This window comes from Cucurbita pepo, chromosome LG12 (genome assembly GCF_002806865.2).
Source record: "Cucurbita pepo subsp. pepo cultivar mu-cu-16 chromosome LG12, ASM280686v2, whole genome shotgun sequence".
NCBI lineage: Eukaryota > Viridiplantae > Streptophyta > Magnoliopsida > Cucurbitales > Cucurbitaceae > Cucurbita > Cucurbita pepo.
In genome coordinates, this window is record NC_036649.1 from 3,091,377 (window position 1) to 3,108,328 (window position 16,952).

The following is a 16,952-nucleotide window of genomic DNA, read 5'->3' on the forward strand; positions in this document are numbered from 1 at the left end:
AGTTGGTACTAGAAATGTTAGAAAAAGTGAATGAAAAGAGTAATAAGAGGTGAAAAGGACATAGACACTTCCCAACCAGAAAGCAAAGTTCCCACTGATGGTATACTTAGTGTAAGCGAGCTCTAAGATCACATCTTTGGAATAAAATCCAGTTAGAAAAGGAAATCCAATTAGAGATAAGCTGCCCATGAGCATCATGGCATAGGTCAAAGGGAACGAGGAGGCAAGCCCCCCCATCTTACGCATATCTTGCTCATCCGACATGGCATGAATGACCGAACCAGCACTCAGGAATAGTAATGCTTTGAAAAATGCATGATTCATTAAGTGAAAGATGCTAACTGAATAGTTACGCTTACACTTGTTCACTAATTATGACGGTTCGCCAGGGCCTCTTTCCTCCTCCCTTTTCTGCTCACTCGTAGGGTCCGAACCCCCACAAAGGGGGAGGGAGTCGACTGAACATCTCAGCCATTGGCAGGAATTTCGCCCGCATCCGATCTCCAATTCTAGTTCACCACCGATGATCGTGTTGGGTGAATTATGACTTCGTACGATCGTGTTGGGTGAGCAAGAGCCGCTTCGTCACAATACTGACTTATAGGCTTACTGGTCACACTTTGGCCAAGTATCCTACAAAGAGACTCCCGAGAGCGAGAAGGATTAAAGGAATGGCCATAGGAATGGGCGCATCATGACATCTTATGATGTATCGCCCAAATGAATTAGTTGGTACTAGAAATGTTAGAAAAAGTGAATGAAAAGAGTAACAAGAGGTGAAAAGGACAGAGACACTTCCCAACCAGAAAGCAAAGTTCCCACTGATGGTATACTTAGTGTAAGCGAGCTCTAAGATCATATCTTTGGAATAAAATCCAGTTAGAAAAGGAAATCCAATTAGAGATAAGCTGCCCATGAGCATCATGGCATAGGTACAAGGGAACGAGGAGGCAAGCACCCCATCTTCCGCATATCTTGCTCATCCGACATGGCATGAATCACCGAAGCTGCACTCAGGAATAGTAATGCTTTGAAAAATGCATGATTCATTAAGTGAAAGATGCTAACCGAATAGTTAGAGACGCTGCAAGCAAAGATCATATAGCCTAATTGATTGCAAGTTGAATAAGCTATGACCCTCTTTAGATTGTTCTGTAATATTCCAATGGTTGCCGCAAGGAATGACGTCGTAGCTCCTACAGAAGTAATAACAATCAAAGTCATAGGTGGGTATTCAAATAAAGGGGAGCACCTTGCTATCGTGAAAACGCCAGCTGTTACCATAGTAGCTGCATGAATCGAAGCNAGGAATTTCGCCCGCATCCGATCTCCAATTCTAGTTCACCACCGATGATCGTGTTGGGTGAATTATGACTTCGTACGATCGTGTCGGGTGAGCAAGAGCCGCTTCGTCACAATACTGACTTATAGGCTTACTGGTCACACTTTGGCCAAGTATCCTACAAATAGACTCCCGAGAGCGAGAAGGATTAAAGGAATGGCCATAGGAATGGGCGCATCATGACATCTTATGATGTATCGCCCAAATGAATTAGTTGGTACTAGAAATGTTAGAAAAAGTGAATGAAAAGAGTAACAAGAGGTGAAAAGGACAGAGACACTTCCCAACCAGAAAGCAAAGTTCCCACTGATGGTATACTTAGTGTAAGCGAGCTCTAAGATCATATCTTTGGAATAAAATCCAGTTAGAAAAGGAAATCCAATTAGAGATAAGCTGCCCATGAGCATCATGGCATAGGTACAAGGGAACGAGGAGGCAAGCACCCCATCTTCCGCATATCTTGCTCATCCGACATGGCATGAATCACCGAAGCTGCACTCAGGAATAGTAATGCTTTGAAAAATGCATGATTCATTAAGTGAAAGATGCTAACCGAATAGTTAGAGACGCTGCAAGCAAAGATCATATAGCCTAATTGATTGCAAGTTGAATAAGCTATGACCCTCTTTAGATTGTTCTGTAATATTCCAATGGTTGCCGCAAGGAATGACGTCGTAGCTCCTACAGAAGTAATAACAATCAAAGTCATAGGTGGGTATTCAAATAAAGGGGAGCACCTTGCTATCGTGAAAACGCCAGCTGTTACCATAGTAGCTGCATGAATCGAAGCGGATACTGGAGTGGGCCCCTCCATTGCATCGGGTGACCAAGTATGCGATCCTATATGTGCGGATTTCCCAACAGCACCAATAAGAAGTAAAATACAAATAAGAGTTATGACATTCAACTCATTTTGCAAGAAATCCAAGAATTTCTAGGGGCACTAGCATGAGCAAAAATGGTTGAAAAGTCTACTGTTTGAAATAGAGTAAAACGACCCAAAATCCCAGGAGCTAATCCAAAATCACCTACTCGATTGATAGGTATAGCTTTTATAGCTGCTTTATCTCCCTGAAGTCGTGTAAACCAGAAATGAACTAACAAATATGAAGCAAAACCTACTCCTTCCCATCCCAGAAATAATTGAAGAGAGTTATCTCCGGTCACCAACATTGGCATAAAAAAAGTAAAAATGGATAAATAACACATAAATTGAGGGCTATGCAGATCCTCAGACATATATGAAATGGAATAAAGATGGACCAAGCTACTTATGAATGTAATCACAATTAACATCACTGCGGTCAGGCTATCGAACACGGAGGCAGAAGTGAATAACGAGTCGGACTAATTTGGGAATCGAGCGAGCTCCCCTTGCATGCAATGATGTGGTGATGAACCTCTCATTCTAATTCAGTGCTCTCCGAACCGTGCGGAAAAGTTTCCCATCACACGACTCACCAACTTGATCTTCTGTGGGAACCGTATGTTCAAACAGGCCTGAAAAAAGAGGTACGATCTCGCTTTCCTTTGCCACTCAAGTGTATGTATGGCATTTGCTGTGCTTAGGCCCCTTCTTCCCTTCCCTCCTTCCCTTCCCTAATGAAAGAGTCCACCGCCTGTCTGGCCTGCCTTTTAGTAGGTGATTCGGCCTGCCTTTTAGTAGGTGATTCGGCCTGCCTTTTAGTAGGTGATTCGGCCTGCCTTTTAGTAGGTGATTCGATGAAGAAAAGGCTAGATCAAGAAAAGGGGTACTACAAGCCCTCTGTCAGTCTCAGCGTGCAGGCCTACCTTTTAGTAAGTGATTCAATGAAGAAAAAGCTGCATCAAAAAAATGGGGGTGATTCAATGAAGAAAAGGCTGCATCAAGAAAACGGGGGTGATTCAATGAAGAAAAGGCTGCATCAAGAAAAGGGGGTACTACAAGCCCACAAGCCTTCAATGAAGAAAAGGCTGCATCAAGAAAAGGGGGTACTACAAGCCCACAAGCCCTCTGCCTCACGCATCTAACTTGCTTGCGTGGTTCACCGGTTCCACCGACTAGAAAGAGTGAAAAAGTCAGCATGCAGGCCTGCCTTTTAGTAGGTGATTTAGCGAAGAAAAGGTAGGAAAAGGGGGTACTACGAGCCCTGATTCAGCGAAGAAAAGGCTGCATCAAGAAAAGGGGGTACTACGAGCAAAGGGGGTACTAGGAGCCCTCTGCCTCACGCATCTAACTTGCTCGCGTCGTTCACCGGTTCCACCGACTAGAAAGTAGGTGATTCAAGAAAAGGCTGCATCAAGAAAAGGGGGTACTACGAGCCCTCTGCCTCACGCATCTAACCTGCTTGCGTGGTTCACCGGTTCCACCGACTAGAAAGAGTGAAAAAGTCGATACATGGGGGATGTGCTATCCTTATTGGGCTGGGCCCTTCCCCATAAGGCCCCACCATCAGGGCATAAGCGCCCTCTTATTACCCATATGTATCGAATCACCAACTACCAAGTAAACAATCTGAGTAAGGAAGAGGCCAGCATAGCCCTATTATAGTCCCAGTTCAGAGTGAACAACTGTTGACTATCTCACCTTGCTCAACATTCAATCAACCTGAAATTTCGGGTTGGACCAAAAGATTTTTTCAACCCAACTTAGATTCAGTCGTAGCTAGTAAAAATGTGACTCGTGTTACATAAATTTCTTATTGAAGAGGAGGGTATTTCAAAATCTTAGAGGCTTATTAAGGAAGAAACATTAGAGTTAATGGTTTATTATTTAAAGAAATTAATATATGAAGGTAAGAAATACATGAAGATCTTATAACTTGAAATATGAGAAGAATAACTTTATCAAAGTGTACTTACTTCACAATAATGCAAGGACCATCTTCAAAAAGGAATTATTTCTTTATTTTTATTTTTTTAATTTGAATTTTCAAAAGTATCTTTTTATCTTGTTTATACTTTATTTATTTCATTACTTTCCTCGAGGGTTGTCTGTAGAGTTAATTGTTACAACACTATGTCTAAAAAAATATTTATAAATTAATAAAGATCAACAAACGAAAATTCTAAAAATCTGGCTAATAACTCTTTATTCATGGACAAAAAAAGAGGCTAATCTGCCATTAACCTTAATTAAACAAAAAAAATAAGAGTTAGTTCTAACCTTATTAGTGGTTAGAAAAAGATAGTTCTAACATTATTAGTGGTTAGAAATTTGTTCTAACTTAAGTTAGTTCACCCAAGCACTTCTCATACTCCAAGCGCTTAGATACTCCACCGTGATAGACTCTGTTCCATTGTTGAACACATGCAAATGAGCATCCTCAAACACCGCCTTTGTTGGGTATACCCTCGAAGTTATGCATGTTTTTCCTCCTCCACCAAAACTCTCTATCACCGAGTGATCAATCTGCACAATAATACATAGTTTAGATTTGCCGATATGGTGCGAGAACGTATTAGACTATGACTTTAACGTACCAAACTTCTTAATGGGAGCTTTTTACTCGACAAATCGATGTCGACGAAACCCGCAAATGTCGGCTTGTATAATCCATCCTTCAAAGAAGAGCTACACCAAAAGAGAGAAACAAGAGCTTTGTAAATATGAAAAAATAGTATAAGGTCTTTTAATAAGGGAATTGAAGCTACCTTCTTGCATCAGAGCACATAAGAACCACGTGGTTAGTCTCTGCCTTGAAGATCCTGAAGAACACAGGAGTGAACTCCTCGAGGTTTTCTGAAGCCAGAGTCAGAAGCCCAAAGGGTCCGACACCACCTTGGGCCGTTGATCCCAGCTGACTGCACACGGCTTGTGCGTCCACCCAGCTTGGATCAAATGCCTCCGCGTTATCCAAACTCGAAAAGCTAAAGATAACTTCAACATCCGCCTGTATAAAACACAAGAAACAATCGATCAAATGACACCCTGTTTGATCTTAGAGGTGCTTTCACATCTTCTTAACCCGCTACAAACCACAGTGTCGGGGATTTGGGTTAAGAGCAGGTTGGTTATGAATTAAACATACTGACCTGAGCCGCAGTAATTCCTTTGATCTCAACATTTTGTCCCTTAACCAGCTTTTGATTTATCATCATAACTATCTTCCGTCGCAACCTATTGAGCTCCATAATTGGCCATTGTAAGAGCTGCTTTCCATTGGGATCCAACCACACCGTCCTAGGAATCGCCTACAAAAAGGACAAAGAAAAGGTCGGCCCAAATACAAAATAGAGCAAATTCAATTAAAAATAGAACAAAACAGAGCAAAACAGAGCACATTGCATCTAAAACAGACCTGAATTCCAGCCCATCCCTTGGAAACATCATCCTGGACACTATCAGATTCATTAGCCCAACCCCACAAAACCCTTCTCTTCTTCATCGGATCATAGAACGACTTGGAAGCATAGAAGTTGCCATAGTCATACCTCAGCCCACTCCACCCATCCGCCGAGGTATTATCGGGAACATACTTGTCCGTCATCGGATAATACTTCCCCACCGTATAATACTCATATCTAGTCATCTCCAAGCTCACCTTCAACACATGTTTAACCCAATTTCCCGTCACCGACGTGTCCAAACCAAATCTACCGAAGTGGGAAACTGGGTAGAAATCAGGGCACTCCCACATTCCGGTATTCGGAACAGAATGTAAAGGCTGTTCCACCTTAGTCCAATTCAAAAAATCCTTGCTTCTATACAAATACGCCATTCCCGTCTGCTCGCTCCTGCTGCCAATGATGGTCTTCCAGTGACCGTTGAGGCTCAGCCACGCCGTCGACGGGTCCCGAAAGGCGCTACTATTGACCTCCGTACCCGGGTCAACAATCGGATTGTTATCCGGTTTGACCCACTCAGTTAGATGCGGATCAGAGAGGTTTGCTGGAATGGCGTAGTTTTGTACCTGTCGATTCTGGGAGTCGATTCCAGTGTATAAAATGACGGGCTTGAGGCCGGGGAGGACGGTGGCGGAGCCAGACCAACAACCATTAATATCAAAGGGCTTTGAGGGGGAAAGCGCGGGTTTGAGTGACTTCCAGTTGATAAGGTCTTTGGAAATTGAGTGCGCCCAGACAATGTTCCCCCAAACCGCGCCTTCAGGGTTGTATTGATAGAAGAGATGGTAAATTCCCTTGAAATACATTGGGCCATTCGGGTCTGCATAAGATGACATGTTTATGGAGCTCATATCAAAATAATTATAAAAACATGTGCACACTTGTATTCTCCACGTCAAAAGGGAAAATGTAGAAATTACGAACCGTTCATCCAGTGACGATGAGGTTGAAAGTGGAAACCAGTTCGATGGAGCTGCTTGATCTCAGTGGTGTCGTTGCCATTTTCGAGAGACTGTAATTCGGGATAGATTTTATGGAGAGCTTGAACTACCACAAGACCATTATCAATGAACAAAGAACAAAAGGAGAATCCGAGAAGAATAGCTAGGAGAGTGAAGAAATTCATTGTGGAATTTGCTTTGTTAGTGGAGTTTGTAGCGAAGAAGAAATAAGAGTTTGATACTATTTATAGAGGAAGAAATATAAATTTAATCTAAAAATAGGATAAATTAGTTAAAATAATCTCAAACTTTCAACTTTCAACGGGTTAAAAAAATATCTTTAAACTCAAAAATCTAAATTTATCTCACTTCAATTTCAAGGATATTAATGATATGAACATTTTTTTTTTTCATATATATATTTTTGTGTTTTTTATTTCACAAAAATTGTGAAATAATCCGTAGAAAGAAACTGATAGAGGATGGATGATCACATAATTTTCTCATTATGGCCAAATCCCTCTCCCTTCCATCGCGTCCCTTCAATTCCCCTTCTTCTTCCATTGGAACCCATCTCTCTCAACTCCCCAAAATCTCTTGTTCTTCCATATCCATTCAATCTCAATCACCCAGAGACCAACTCCTCGCCCTCATCTCCGACCAAGAAAGAGGTCTCAAGACCCAGAAAAGCCCTCAGAAACTTGCTTCAATTGTGAAATCGATCGACGCCTTGGCGTCTCTGGGCCGAAATTCTGTCACTACGGACGATTCACTTTCTGCGACATGGCGCCTTCTATGGACCACTGAGAAAGAGCAGCTGTTCATCATTGAGAAGGCTCACTTGTTTGGTACTCAAGCTGGGGATGTTTTGCAGGTGATTGATGTCAAGAAAAAGAGTCTTAATAATGTCATCACTTTTCCTCCAGATGGGGTTTTCTTCGTTCGATCCAGCATTGAAGTTGCTTCCTCTCAGAGAGTGAATTTTAGGTATGTTCTCTCTCCCTCTGCTTTTAATCCATACAAATGTGCCTTTAATTTCGTCTTCATAGGTCGTTTGGATGAATTGCTGTTTCAATTCAATGGTTGTATTTTAAAGCAATCAAATTAGCATATAATTTACATTTGATATTGAGTTTGAATCTGGTTGTTTAGATTTACAAGTGCTGTTCTGCGAGGAAAAAACTGGGAAATTCCTTTGCCACCATTCGGACAGGGCTGGTGAGTTAATTATCTTTATGAGTTCCCTTTTGTTCACTTTTTTTCTATATGGTTAATGTTTATATGACATGTCTGAAATATTTGATAAATCTATAAGATTGATGTTAAACTCTGAGTTCACCATGTTCTTGCTGTTCGATCAATAATAGAATCAAAAGCTAGGACAAATTATAGACTGAGACTCATCAATGACTTCAATCCCTGATACATCAAAAACTCCACCTTCTATCTCTACAAAAAGCTGATTCTCGGACAATATCATCCTTCATGTTAAAAATTCCTTCATGTCATGTGACATGGTGTAATCCATATGAATCCAAGGGGTTTGAAAAGTCATTCAAAGAGAGAATTCTATTGAAGATATGCAGTGGTTTTATAGAAATAACAACTCCGAATCTAAGAAACACATTCCATGATCTTACACAAATTTCTATTGACTTCATTACCTGCGACATTACAATCAAACATATTGTGTCTGAAAAAAATATTCATCAAACCATCAAAGTGGCTGATGACTTTAAAGTACTATTGTGAGATCCCATATCAATTGGGGAGGAGAACGAAACCTTTTTTATAAAAGAGTGGAAACCTCCCCTAGCAGACGCGTTTTAAATACCTTGAGGAAAGCTCGAAAGGGAAAGTCTAAAGAGGACAATATCTGCTAGCGGTGGGCTTAGGCCGTTACAAATGGTATCAGAGCCAGATACCAGGCGATGTACAGAGGCTGAGTCCCAAAGGGCGTGGACACGAGGGGGTGTGCAAGCAAGGAGGCCGAGCCTTGAAGGGGGGTGGACATGAGACGGTGTGCCAGCAGGGACGCTGGGCCCCGAAGGGGGGTGGATTGTGAGATCCCACATCGGTTGGGGAGGAGAACAAAACATTCTTTATAAGGTGTGGAAACCTCTCCCTAGCTAGAAAATATTTGCTAGTGGTAGGCTTGGGCCGTTACAACTACGTTCCAGATCCACCTACCATATCCTAAAATGAAATTCAATGAAATTCAGACGAGTGTGCTTACCACTAGATCATTTCTCAATAAGGAAATGAAAATCACCATAGAACTTCCGTTTTCTCGTGGGATCTAAAACTATTGGGGAGTTACCATCTGAGTAAAGTATTGCAAATATTGGATTTAAAAAAGATATTGTCCGCTTTGACCCATTACGTATCAACGTCAACCTCACGGTTTTATAACGCGTCTGCTAGGGAGAGGTTTTCATACTCGTTTTGTTTCCCTCTTCTCTCCAATCAATGTGGGATCTTGCATTAATCCTCTTTCTTTCATATTGTACTTCTCTAGTTTTGATCTGACGGTATTGCCATTAGCTTGTTGAGGTTATTCCAAAATAACCAATACTACTTACCAATCTGCCTACAGCACCATTGCCTCTTTTATTCCTCCAAAGAATCACGGACATGTGAAAACTGGAGTTCGATTCTATTTATGGCATGTTGATAGATGTCTTGTAACTCTAATGCCTCCGGTTATAATAAGAGAGCTCAACGAGTTTTACTTCTATTACAGTGAATGGTATGATATTATTTACTTGCCGCTTGATTTTACTTTTGGATTTTACTAAAAATGAAATATTCGCTCTTTTACTTTTATTTTTTTTTATTTTTTATTATTATTTTGGTTCGGGCGTTCATACTTGTATCTAAACTTGAACGAAAGATAATGTCTAGATCCTACAGATAAGAGTATTAGATGTTCGGTTCTTTTCTGGACCATTTTATTTGTTATTCAATCATGAGCATAAATGTGGCATTTTGTCTTATTTTCTATAGGTTCGAGACTGTATACCTCGATGAGGATATCCGGGTTGTAAAAGATATCAGAGATGATTATTTGATTGTTGAACGTGCTCCCTACACCTGGAAAGAATGAAAAGCTAGATCACTGGTTTTCATTGCTGCTATAGAAACACAATGCAGTAAATTGTATTAGTGTTATAATCATCTAAATTGATCCCGAGTACGTCTATCCTTCTGGAATCTATGTCCTTATTATGCAACACTCATGCGGCTGCTCTCACTGTTTAAGTATTATTGTTGTAAACTTCGATTACCATTATTTGGGCTAACAATTGATAATGGTGTATAGTTAAAAGGTTCAAATATTCGTATCCAATCTTCATATTTACTGGGTGATGAAGGTAGGTAGGCACCTACATATCTGTTGATAAATATGTGTAGGCACAGGTATCCATTCATCTATAGACCATCCAAATGTTTTTAGTATTAATATATGTGAGATCCCACATCTGTGAGAGAAAGCTCGAAAGAAAAATTTCTAAGAAAAATTTCTAAGAGGATCATCTGCTAGTGGTGGGCTTGGATCTTTACAAATGGTGGGCTTGAGTAGTTACAATATCATTTCATAAAAATATCTATATTGACATGTGAAATCTTAATTTTTTTTTTTTCCTAATACATTGATTGACGGTCAAATTATCATGATCTCCAAAAAAGTGTTCTATAGATTTTAAACTTTTAATTTTGCTCATAATTCTTCCGTGGTTTATGTTGGTCAATGTCTTAGTTCTCAATTATAACAATTACTCTCATTAATTCTCCATGACATTTCATCATTCGAAGCTACACATCATAGTAGTCGCCATTTCCTTTTTATGTTCATCAGTCTCTCTCTCAACCTACGATTCTCATCCTTAATTCGAGCCACAACTACTTAAAATAGAGAGTAAAACATCATTTTCATATTAATAAAATTGAATCATTAGATTTTCAATGCTAATTTATATGAAAGTCAATATGGATCGATGTGCACCTTCATCTTTAAAACAAATCCATGCTCTTGCTCAACTTTAAAATAGAGAGTAAAAGATGGAAACGAGCCCGGTGGTTAGGTTCCAACTTCCAACAAAACAAAACAATTTTACCACATATGTGGGAAGTTACTTTGGTGGGTCTAAGCTCGTAGGTTGTTGGGGAATTCTCTAGCTTCCCCAAGACAAGAGGATAAAACATTGGTGTAACATAATTTGTATATAAATTTAAAAATGGCCGAGCGAAGTGCACCTGCACATGTCTTTCTGGAGGGTGAAGGTGAAGTAACCTAGCATCACTTTAGATAGGAGCATAATAGATGACTTACAACTGAAAGTCAGTTCTTCGAATCGATAGATATATCGTACCATGTAATGGAGATTAGATCTTGGTCAGGATCCGGCGGTTTGCAGAATTCGGGACCTAACGATGGTTGTTCGGTTCGTCACATAAACGGGAGCAGACGATTCCCTCTTCTCTCTCTTTTTGGGGAATGACTGCAATCACAAGTAAGTCATTGAATGAGTGGGGGGCTCCGAAAGCACATGCGGGATAAGGTGTTTCAGGAGACGGTCTAAAAAAGGGTCCGGTCTAGAAAGAAAAGAGAACTCTCAACAAGCTGGAACTAATCAAGATCAATAGGAAGTCCCGTAATTTCTTGACAAAGTTCATGCCACGACAATCCATATGGAAGGGCAGTTTTGTTGATGCATTCTAGTTGAGAAAGTGTTTTGTCATTCTCCAACTCCAAATGAGTTTGAGGCCTCTGACGCCTTTTTTTGAAGATTTTTTGTTGCGCCCTCTTTCTGTCGGCCTCGCTGCTTTGCCCCTATCTCTAAAGGGCGAAGGTGACGGCATTGATTGGGTGCCCCTCTAAGATCCCCGGTAAACTCGGGCTCGGGGGGGTCTTTGCCTAAATTTCTTGAAGAGCACGAGGTCACCTCTTCATCAATAGAAAGGAACGCCAGAAAAAACATTGTTCACTCCCACCAAGAAAAAATAGTGGTAAGTGATGAGGGGGCTGATTATGGTAGTCATTGCGAACTCATTCCATTTTTGGAGGATTCGTTCCCTGTTCGGCTCAGAAGCCTCAAGCTCCCCCCCCCCNCCCCTTTCTCTAATAATCAGGTCAGCTCCAGAACCGGCAAAATTGCCCAATCCTATCTTTCCAGGAAGTCAGTCCAGAGTGGGAGCAACTGATAGAGCAAATTCCGACTAAACTTGATCACTTAGCGAGGGGGGTGTAAGAGGTCTTTTTGAGCATCTTTTTCATATCGATCAAGTGGGTTTCGTTTCATTTTCCGGAAAGCCTGTCATACTATTCTATTTTAGCTAAGCTAATGATGAAAAAGGATATGGATTTGTCCGCAGATGATGATGATGATGATGTTCACTCCTGGCTCGATGTACTTAATGAAAGGGAACTCTCACGATGAAGAAAGAATTTCCTTCGTAATTAAGTAACATCCTTTAAGTAGGGGTGCGTTGGACTGCCAACGAATAATAGGTACCCCCACCCCAGGTAGAGTTAGTGAGTGGTGCAATAGGTGACCATTTCGTGCGATTCAGGGGGCACTTGAGTCAGCCGTCGGCGCCCGATTGCGTCTCGACCCCTATTCACTTTTTGAGCCAATTCCCCCTTCGTACTACCAAAAAATGAGATTCTTGCCAAATCCGAGTTTGCTATTCAACCATTACCAAACTAATACCTATTCTATTTAGTACTTCAGGTGCTTCTGTTGCGTATAATGTAAATCTCATAGTAGATCAATTCCAACGAGCCTTTCAAACTAGTACTTTTTGTAATCGACTCTATAGCTTTTTTAATAAACGCTGGTTCTTCGATTAAGTTTTGAATGATTTTGTTAGTGAAAGAGTGAGTTATTGAATGATTGATGAGAAAATTGAATTATGAAGAGCAAGAATGCTTTATATATACAGAGAATACAAAAAGGTATACCTAAAAATTTGCAGAAAATTTGGTAACAAACCAGTAAACAAATCAAATCAAATCAAATCAAAAGTAAATCTAACTCCTAACACGGAGATTTAATTAGATACTAACTGACAGCAATCTAAACAAATATGTGATCTTTAACACTCCTCCTTGTTTAGATGCTGTGAACTCCAAGCTTTTTTTTTTTAACACCCATCCTACTCTAATTATCTTTCTGTTTAGAGGTCGATCAACCAACTCCCCGATTTTGTTTTTCTCGATCACTGAAAGCTCCTCCTTGGACAGGTGCATCATCAACCAAAGCATCTTGTCGTTCATCTTCAAACTCTTCTAACATGCTACCAAAGATTAAATTGTTTGGTGCATTAGAAATTTTATTCACCTTCGTCAGTTCTTCCCAATTCCATTGCTTATTTTCAGCAAAATGAACATCTCGGCTCACAATAACACAACTAATGTGTGGTTGAAAAACTCCGTAAGCTTTTGATATAGTGCTATACCCAATAAAAATGCCAGCTTCTTCCTTTTTGTTAAGCTTATCAAACTTGACCTATGAAATGTAAGTGAAGCAAAGACACACCAATACTCTAAGGAACTTTAAAAAAGATTTGTAACCATACCAAACTTCAAATGGTGTCAGGTCCTTCACAGCTTTTGTTGAAATTCGATTTTGCAAGTACATAATAATGTTTGCTGCTTTTCCCAAAAAACGTTTTGGAAGATCCTTCTCATGAAGCATGCATCTCGTCATCTCCATTATGAATCTATTCCTCCTTTCAATGACGCCATTCTGTTGAGGTGTGTATGGTGTTGTAAATTGATGTTCAATTCCATCCTCTTCATAAAACCTGTTAAAAGTTTCTGAAGTGTACTCCTTGCTATTATCTGATCTTATAGTCTGAATCAAGCATGCACCTTCATTCTCAACTTTGGCTTTGAATTTCTAAAATACACCCGCAACTTCTGACTTTTGCTTCAGCAAGAATATCCAACACATTCTTGTTAGTTCATTAATAAAAGCAATGTAATAAAGATTACCATTTAATGATGGTGTTCGCTGAGGACCACAAAAATCAGTATGAACCAGTTGCAGCTTTTTCGAGCCTCTCCATGCCTGTTTAGGCAAGGGTTGCCTATGTTGCTTCCCAAAATTACAAGTACAGCCAGGAGGCATGTCCTCATCAATGTCAGTGAGTTCTTCTACCAACTTCTTTGATTGGATCTGAAGCAAACCTCGATGATGAAAGTGTCTAAGTCTTTTGTGCCAAATCTCAGTGGCACTAACTCTGGATATAATGGCCGTCGGATTTAGAGCAAACTTTTTCCTTCCATTTTGACATGGAACATGTCTTTGCCACTAGCATCTTTGATCAAGCACTGCTTATTCTCAAACAACACTTTATGGCCTTTATCAAGTAACTAACCAACACTTAAGATATTTTGATCTATTTTAGGTACAAATAAAACATCTGGAATAAACTTTGTACCTTCATAACTTGTTATAGCTACTACGCCTTTTCCCTCGACTTCCAAGTGTTCACCATTGCCAATCCTCACTCTCTTATCTTCGGTGTCTCTTAATTCCTCAAAAGGCTCCTTGTCATATGTCATATGATTTGTGCACCCACTGTCAATCAACCAGCTCTCGCTTGATTCTTTGCTTGAGGAAGAAGTGACCATACACAATTGATCTTCTTCTTCTTCTTGATCAATTACCTGTGCATCTACTTCTTTCACCTGATCTTTGGCTTTGCAGATCATAGCTTCATGTCCAAGTTGATTGCATTTGGAGCAGAAGGCGTCAGGTCTTCTCCAACACTTGTATGGTGGATGATCTTTTTTCTCACAATGGCGGCAAGGTGGATAGGATTTTTTGAAACCTCCTCCTTTTGTCTTCTGATAATTGGTAGATGAATCTCCATACGTCAATTGATTTTTGAAATTTTTGTTGTTTTTATGCCTGCTGCTGTTTTGATGCTTAACAAGTAAGGCACCTTCAATCACCCCTTCTTGCCTCATAGACCTCCTTTGCTCTTGTGCTTGTAAAGCATTCAAGAGCTCTGTAAGAGAAATCTTTGACAAGTCTTTGGTGTTCTCTAGAGTAGTAATGGTGGCTTCAAACTTCTCTGGAATAGTGACTAGCAGCTTTTCAACGATCCTAGAATCATTTAATACAGAACCAAGCAATCTCACCTTGTTGGCGATGTTGAGAAGTCTATCAGAGTACTCTTTCACCGACTCTGACTCCTTCATCTTCTGTAACTTGAAATCCCTGATCAAATTCAGGGCTTTCATTTCCACGAATCCTCTCATCTCCTTCATATTCAGCCTTAAGATAATGCCAGATTTCTTTTGCTGTTTTGAGGGACATTATTTGCATGAAGATCATTTGAGATACAGCGGCAAATAGGCAAGCTTTCGCCTTTGATTTCCTTGTCTTCTTTTCCTTATGTAATTTGATTTGTGCTACAGTAGAATTTGCTGTAACGGAGGGACCTCGTAATCCTCTTCTATTGCTTCCCAAAGATCCAAGGCCTCCAAATAAGTCTCCATACGAACTGTCCACATTTGATAATTGTCTCCATCGAAAACTGGTGGTGCAACAGTGAAAAAACTAGATTCTCTTCCCATATTGATCTCACAGATCCCTTAAGAAGATAGCTCTGATACCAATTGTCAGTGAAAGAGTGAGTTATTGAATGATTGATGAGAAGATTGAATTATGAAGAGCAAGAATGCTCTATATATAGAGAGAATACAAAAAGGTATTTAGAAAATCTACCTAAAAATTTGCCGAAAATTTGGTAACAAACCAGTAAACAAATCAAATCAAATCAAATCAAAATTAAATCTAACTCCTAATGGAGATTTAATTAGATACTAACTGACAGCAATCTAAACAAATATGTGATCTTTAACAGACTTTCTAGTTAGATTGTTCTTGCGTTTCAGATATTCAGTCTCATTCGAAGCTTTAGACAAAGGTGCTATTGAGATATTGGGCCCCTATGGTATCTCGTACACATTCCAACGATTGGCCGAGCGAATTAGTCAACTTCAAAGTGGATTTGTTGTGCGAAGAGTGCGTTATGACCCGTGGCCACCTGCCTGGTGGGGGCGGCTCCTCCGTTGTGGGTAAACGAAAAACCCGACNAATTTGCTGTAACGGAGGGACCTCGTAATCCTCTTCTATTGCTTCCCAAAGATCCAAGGCCTCCAAATAAGTCTCCATACGAACTGTCCACATTTGATAATTGTCTCCATCGAAAACTGGTGGTGCAACAGTGAAAAAACTAGATTCTCTTCCCATATTGATCTCACAGATCCCTTAAGAAGATAGCTCTGATACCAATTGTCAGTGAAAGAGTGAGTTATTGAATGATTGATGAGAAGATTGAATTATGAAGAGCAAGAATGCTCTATATATAGAGAGAATACAAAAAGGTATTTAGAAAATCTACCTAAAAATTTGCCGAAAATTTGGTAACAAACCAGTAAACAAATCAAATCAAATCAAATCAAAATTAAATCTAACTCCTAATGGAGATTTAATTAGATACTAACTGACAGCAATCTAAACAAATATGTGATCTTTAACAGACTTTCTAGTTAGATTGTTCTTGCGTTTCAGATATTCAGTCTCATTCGAAGCTTTAGACAAAGGTGCTATTGAGATATTGGGCCCCTATGGTATCTCGTACACATTCCAACGATTGGCCGAGCGAATTAGTCAACTTCAAAGTGGATTTGTTGTGCGAAGAGTGCGTTATGACCCGTGGCCACCTGCCTGGTGGGGGCGGCTCCTCCGTTGTGGGTAAACGAAAAACCCGACTCTACGAACCCGAGGAAAGGCTGCACAGCAGTAGTCAGGGTGTTAAGACCAGAGCTTTTTGTAGTGCTAGCAGTAATGCAAGTGAATGAATCTCATCCCCTATCAAGTTCAGTGCTTACGCCCCTTTAGAGATAGGAAGAGGGGCGAGCAAAAGAGCTTGTTCTTCCATTTTGAGATCTTTAGATTCGTAAGATCATGATAGAGTTCCCTTTACTTGATATTAAATTCTTAAAGCTCCCACCGCCCTACAATGAGTATAGTATAGTAGAGCTGCCATCTTCAAAGCTGAGTTGATTATTAGAGAAAGGGGCATGCTAGCCTAGTGCTAGAATGATATACAATACAAGGTTAGGGGGCTGAAAAGCTGTTGTTTGCTGTCTACTTCACGAGCCTTCACAGTCCCGTTCTGTAACTTCCCTTCTTTCGTCCATCCATGAGGCTGTAAAAAGAGAGAAAGGGGTGGCTATCTAGTGGAAGTCGTTTCGGTTGTATGCCACGAGGTCCCTATGGACAAGTGGACAAGTGAATCATCGTTTTTGGGTGCAAGTA

General features: G+C 40.2%; 2 protein-coding genes across 4 annotated transcripts; one reads left to right on the forward strand and one right to left on the reverse strand.

Annotated features, from left to right (window-relative positions):
- Positions 1-4,457: 4,457 nt before the first annotated feature.
- Positions 4,458-6,794, reverse strand: LOC111806581 (beta-fructofuranosidase, insoluble isoenzyme 1-like). The gene is made up of 6 exons (XM_023691954.1): positions 6,593-6,794; positions 5,623-6,488; positions 5,357-5,515; positions 4,976-5,214; positions 4,805-4,895; positions 4,458-4,733 (listed from the first exon to the last, which is right to left on the reverse strand). The coding sequence occupies exons 1-6, from the start codon at positions 6,792-6,794 to the stop codon at positions 4,554-4,556; spliced, it is 1,737 nt and encodes a 578-aa protein (XP_023547722.1). The 3' UTR covers positions 4,458-4,553.
- A 286-nt stretch (positions 6,795-7,080) lies between these two features.
- LOC111806580 (probable plastid-lipid-associated protein 11, chloroplastic) lies at positions 7,081-9,964 on the forward strand. Of its 3 annotated transcripts, none has more exons than XM_023691951.1 (3): positions 7,081-7,596; positions 7,762-7,827; positions 9,616-9,964. In XM_023691951.1, exons 1-3 carry the CDS (start codon positions 7,118-7,120, stop codon positions 9,713-9,715), a joined length of 645 nt encoding a protein of 214 aa, XP_023547719.1. In that variant the 5' UTR covers positions 7,081-7,117; the 3' UTR covers positions 9,716-9,964. The 3 variants fall into 3 exon arrangements, with proteins under 3 accessions (XP_023547719.1, XP_023547718.1, XP_023547720.1); XM_023691950.1 differs by lacking the exon at positions 9,616-9,964 and adding an exon at positions 9,206-9,422; XM_023691952.1 differs by lacking the exon at positions 9,616-9,964 and adding an exon at positions 7,977-8,376.
- Positions 9,965-16,952: the final 6,988 nt, after the last annotated feature.

Bases quoted from the DNA above. Each gene is read 5' to 3' on its own strand.
- LOC111806580 (XM_023691950.1), top strand. From the start codon at position 7,118: ATGGCCAAATCCCTCTCCCTTCCATCGCGTCCCTTCAATTCCCCTTCT. The intron at 7,597-7,761 runs GTATGTTCTCTC...CTGGTTGTTTAG, and splicing joins TCTCAGAGAGTGAATTTTAG to ATTTACAAGTGCTGTTCTGC. The intron at 7,828-9,205 runs GTGAGTTAATTA...ATCTGCCTACAG, and splicing joins CCACCATTCGGACAGGGCTG to CACCATTGCCTCTTTTATTC.
- LOC111806581 (XM_023691954.1), bottom strand. From the start codon at position 6,794: ATGAATTTCTTCACTCTCCTAGCTATTCTTCTCGGATTCTCCTTTTGT. The intron at 5,516-5,622 runs GTCTGTTTTAGA...TCCTTTTTGTAG, and splicing joins AGGGATGGGCTGGAATTCAG to GCGATTCCTAGGACGGTGTG. The intron at 4,734-4,804 runs GTACGTTAAAGT...ATTATTGTGCAG, and splicing joins AGCTCCCATTAAGAAGTTTG to ATTGATCACTCGGTGATAGA.